The 5,604-nt window shown below is 40.5% G+C and overlaps 1 protein-coding gene across 3 annotated transcripts in view; it reads left to right on the top strand.

Annotated features, from left to right (window-relative positions):
* IRAK2 (interleukin 1 receptor associated kinase 2) overlaps positions 1-3,900 on the top strand; it is a 36,309-nt gene extending 32,409 nt beyond the window's left edge. For 2 of the 3 annotated variants that reach the window (XM_042452777.1, XM_042452779.1), the window contains exon 13: positions 742-3,900. In XM_042452777.1, coding sequence (XP_042308711.1) covers positions 742-854 — 113 coding nt within the window. In that variant the 3' untranslated portion in view covers positions 855-3,900. The remainder of the gene's footprint in view (positions 1-741) is intronic. The other variant, XM_042452778.1, reaches the window with a different exon arrangement.
* The last annotated feature ends 1,704 nt before the right edge of the window (positions 3,901-5,604 follow it).

Genomic DNA, 5,604 nt, shown 5'->3' on the forward strand with positions numbered 1-5,604 from the left:
TATTGACCTCCAAGGAGGGAGATTCCACTACACACCGAGGGAATGTGTTCCACTGTCGGACAGCCCTTACGGGCAGGAAATTCTTCCTAATGTTGAGGTGGAATCTCTTTTCCTGTAGCTTGCATCCATTGCTTCGGGTCCTGTTCTCTGGAGCAGCAGAAAACAAGTTATTGTTTGTGTATATGCTGGTGTCAGTGTGCATAAGACTTGACAGATCACAACATAACTGTTATTTTGGAGAGAGTTTAGACTTTCTTGAAAGTTAGCAGTAAAAATCATCCTATAAATATTCTTAATAAAATTGATTTGAAAGGAAATTTATTTTGGTTTTCTCATTAAGTCTATACACACACAAATATGCACACGCACGCGCACACACACTTGTTGAGTGCCTTCAAGTAGTTTCCACATACAGCAACCACAAGATAAACCTCTCATGGGGTTTTCTTGGCAGGATTCCTTCACAGGGGGTTTGCCACTGCCTTCCCCTGAAGCTGGGAGAGAGTGACTTGCCTAAAATCATCCAGTGAATTTCCATGGCAGAGAGAACATTTGAACCCTGGTCTCCCAAGTCCTAGTCCAACACCTGAAACATTTCAAACACTACACCACACTGGTTCTGTATATACTATGGGTTTCATATTGGGAGAAAGCAGGGATAGAAATTATTTATTTATACATACAATTTGTACATACAATAGTATGTATTATATGTGTCAGTGATGGTTGTTTTGTTTTCAGCAGAAGCAAACGAAATAAAGATCAATCAATCAAAGAAGAAATTGATGGAGAAGATTGTATTATATGAAGAAAAGAAGATAAACAGTTATGACCTCTTCAAATCTTCAGTCTAATGAAGTCATCTTCAGTGGAATTTTCCAAAGATTAAGCTATGTTCGCTGCAGCAACTAAAACAAAGTCAATTATGCTGGATTTATATGACTGAAAAATATCTTAATGTTATGAGTTGGGAGCATTCTTCTGATGTGACTAGAATCAAAAGAACTCTTCGCCACTTTATAGGTGAGAATTAGATATCTTTTAGTAGACACCCTGCTTGAAACTGCTACCAATTTCTTTCTCTCCGTCTCAGCGGTGCTACAGGATCTCTTTGTATACATCTGGGATGTCTCTCAAAATCTACAAGCAGACATGAACATTTGAGCACAGTTACAATGTACTGTATTAGGCATCTGGCATAATAAGCTTTTGTCAGAAGAATACCTATGCTAGAAAACAACTGTAATACATACTCATTATTGTGGACTCATTTTCCAAGTGTGGAAGCTATTGTAACCAACACAGTACCATCTGGTCTCAAAAAGAAGGCATCAGCACACTTCCAAGGTCCAATTGTTCTTAGAAGAAAAAGATACAATGCAGCAAAGGACCACTGCTAGTCAAGCCTGAGTTATGCTGCATGGACAGAGAATACTGACTGGTTGTTGGGGTGGGGGGTGGGGAATGAAAAAACTATTATTTTTGTGCATTGAGTATTCTGGAAAGAGTTATGAACAGAAACTCTCCATAGAATAAACATTTGCTGCAAGTCCCATGTGATAAAACCAAACAGCCCCAACTGGATGGTTGTAAATCCCATAACATTCTAGAAAGCACACTAGAGAGAGAGATGTTCACATAAGAAGAGCCCAACCCTTGTCTTTACAAAGGTTGATTAGAGGTATGTCCCTTACATCTTCTGAATTTGTATTGTTTACAGCAGTGATTCTCAACCTGTGGGTCGGGACCCCTTTGGGGGTCGAATGACCCTCTCATGGGGGTTGCCTAAGACCATTGGAAAACACCTATTTAATTACAGTTATAAAGTAGCAATGGAAATAATTTAATGGGTTTGGGTCACCACAACATGAGGAACAGTTTTAAAGGGTCGCGGCATCAGGAAGGTTGGGAACCACTGGTTTACAGTATTGTGACACACCAGATATGAACTGACATGGCAAATGCTACAGGATTACTGATCCAGCAGGATACAGGGAAACAGGTTTTCACACTGAGATAGTACTTCCTAATATATCCATGCCTTTGCAAAATTATATTACAAAATTAAGCTATCCTCTCACTTTGCATCAGTGCAGTTTCAAGGCTGAGAATTGTGTGGCCCTGCAGATGTAATTAAACTGCAGTTCAGAGTTGCTTATAACTGGCTATGCTGGCCAGGGTTACAGGGAGTTGCAATCCAACAATATCTGATGGGAACACAGTTCTCACCCCCATTTTGGATGCTGTGGCTTCATCCAGCTCTTGGTACTGATCTGGTTTGGGAAGTAGGAAACTGAATGTTTCATTTCACTGCCTCAGTAACAAGTACAGCTAAGATTTTAAACTGTAACAGAAGGAAACACACACACACCCCATTTTCAGACTGAGAATATGTCCAATTAATGGGAAGTAGGGACAGTCAACAGCAGGCAGCTGGTTCTCCATTCTGGTCATATGGCTGGCCATTGTTGAAATAGATTCTTGGACTGATCCTTCAGGATTATTCTTCTTTTTGTGTCTCTCCACTAAGGCAGGAATATAACATACTGATCAGGGTCTGGCTATAGAGTGGTTTGGAAGAAATGTTAAGAGAAAACTTGAATAAATAGTCCTGCCTACTTTTTTTAAAAATGCATCATTGTCTAATTTACAGAACATTGTTCCAACATTATATGGCCATTCCCTTTTCTAATATGAAAGACTGTTTAGGTGTGCTTTGCTTCAGTATGAAAACAGCTCAAACTCCATATTCATATTTGGGCAACATTTATTCAAAATAGTGAACACAGAACAGATGTTTTGCTATCCATCTGGGCAAACAGAACTTGAAAACAATGATTGATATAAATGTTAAATGGTTTAGGTTTGGCAAAGTAGAATATCTGTTTCTTGATCATCTGGTTTTTGTGTTTCTTTGGCACAGAATTCAGAATAAAATTATTAGCAATGCATTCCTGTGCATGTTTACTCAAAATTAAGGCCTGTTAAGACTAATGGAGCATATTCCCACATAAATGGGATTATTGTCTAAATCAGCCCAAGAGATCAGTGGATAGTGAAACAAAATTTGATCCTATGCAGGAGGCAGCATTCCAAAGCCTTAAATATACCTAAAGATCTCAGCTATGAAAGAACAAATGGAGAGACAGGAAGTGAGGGATCAGTCCAGAAGCTGGCAGAGGAAAATCAACGAAGTGGGATGGCAGCAGCTAGTGTTTCTTTCAGGCCAGACATTCGAGACAGCTCTGACAAACGGATCTGGTACTTCACTTGCTTGTGTTCTCCAGAGAATCAGCATTAATTAATTCATAATTGTTGGATGTGTCAGAGGAATGGGGGCATATGCAACATACATATTGTATTGGTTTTTCTTTCTTTTCTAGTAACCTGACCTTACCAGATAAAATACACTTATTTATTCACTAGCAACAAAGTTCTTTACAAAGTAAAATAATATATTTATGTTGGAAATATTTTATAGCATATTTTGTAGTTTATGGTTCTTATAAGTAATGATTCCTAAAAGACTTGTAAATCTGAATTTTGATACATATTGACATTCTTTGCATTCACTGTACTTTCTTCTCTTATTAATTTCACTTACTGGAATTTTTATTTTAAAAATGCAAGTGTTCAGTACAGTCTTATAGATATGTACTCAAGAAGTAATCCCCTTAAATCCAACAGGATTTATGCCCAGGTGAGTGTGCATAGGTTTACACCCTGAATCATCAAAACAATAATAGAAGACTATGCACTGCTATATATTTTCCTTCATTCTCCATAACCCTGTGCTGTAGTGTATATTACAGAGTCTTTGCTTCAAATGCATAGATTAACTATACGTTTAAAATAAAGTATTGGAACTGTTCTGTGAATGCAGTCCATAATTGTCTACTATGGTCTGTGTAGTATTTCTGCCTCTTCAGTGAATCTGAGCAAAACTTAAGATACCAAAACTGTACATTTTACACCACAAATGGGGAACATGTGGCCTTCCAGATGTTGTCAGGCTGCAATTCTGGTCATCCCTCACCATTGACTATCCTGCCATTTTAATGTGGGGGAGGGGGATGTCATGCCTCTGCTTGAGAGTTCAGCTTCTGAGGAAGAAATACCCACCCATCAGGATCCCCTGTGAGAGTCCAGCTTCTGAAGTGGAAGCTGACTTACCACAGCTGTGCCCTCCTGACAGCCCCCTGAGCTACCCTCAGGAGGAGGAGGTAGGAGAGATAACACCTCAAGAAAGGAGAAAGCTGAGGCATCTGGAACAAACCCAGTCCCTTCCACACAGGTGAAGTGAGAGGCTGTATGCATGCAGCAAGGAAACACCCTCCTGAAATACAGCCTGCAAGTAGGGTGGGGTTGAGTCAGAGTGCTTTATAAGGTGGAGGCTTTCCTCCTTGCAGTTGCTTGAAAAACATGAATTTCTGAAGTTTACAGCAATACCTGACTGAGATTTAAGACCTTGGACTGTTTCTTGCCCTTGTTATCGGCTACTGTGGCCTGTGTTTAGAAATTACAGCCTTGGACCCTGGACTGTTCGATGTTTTATTTTGTTTAATATATTTATTAGAGTAGTTATACCCGCCCTTTAGCCCTAAACTCTCTAGAGCGGTTTACAATTATTATTTTTAATTAGACAGTTCCCTGCCCTCAGGCTTACAATCTAAAAAGACACTACACAAAAGGAGAAGGGAAGGTGGTGGGGAAGGGGATCAGGTCCAGCAGTTCTTCTCTCCCTCTGAGGTCTGGACCAAGGCAGATGGACTGGAGATAGGGCTCTTCTTCTTAGTTCAGGCCAGGCCCGATGGAGGTGGCAGGCCTCACTCTCCTTCTGATGTTGAATTCTGATTGCTCCTTTGGCTTCTGAACCCCTGGCCCCATGCCTCCTAGTGTAGTGTGAGGACAGGACAGGGTGAGGAATTTTAGTCTGAACTTGAAAGGAGATGTCTAAGGTGCTGAGCCCTATCCCCAAGTGCCATGGCCAGTTCCTTTCAAGCTTGGGCTAAAAAGTGGAGTGATGCATATTGACCTGCTGGAATCACAACCACCACTCACCAGTGGTTAGAATCAAACAAAATCTGACAGGTGGCCATCAAACCTCTATTTTAAAAAGCCCAAAGGAGACTCCACCACGCTCTGAGTCAGTGTATCCCACCATTGAATAGATCTTACTGTCAGAAGGTTCTTCCTAATATTTAGGTTGAATCTCTTTTCCTGTGGTTTGAATCCACTGCTCCAGGTCCTATTCTCAGGAGCAGCAGAAAGCAAGCTTGCTCCCTCCTCAATATGGCATCCCTTCAAATAATTAAACAGGGCTATCATATTTCCCCTTAACCTTCACTCCCCTTCTCATTGGGCATGGTTTCCAGATGCTTCACCATTTTGTTCGTCCTCCTTTGGACACACTCCAGCTTCTCAGCATCCTTTTTGAATTGTGGTGCCCAGAACTGGACACAATATTCCAGGTGGGGCCTGACCAGAGCAGAAGAGAATAGTAATATTCCCTCAGTCTAGACACTATACTTCTATTGATGCTGCCTAAAATCACATTGGCTTTTTTAGCTGCTGTATCACACTGTTGACTCATGTTTAATTTGT

The sequence above is a fragment of the Sceloporus undulatus genome, chromosome 2, assembly GCF_019175285.1.
Source record: "Sceloporus undulatus isolate JIND9_A2432 ecotype Alabama chromosome 2, SceUnd_v1.1, whole genome shotgun sequence".
Taxonomy (NCBI): domain Eukaryota; kingdom Metazoa; phylum Chordata; class Lepidosauria; order Squamata; family Phrynosomatidae; genus Sceloporus; species Sceloporus undulatus.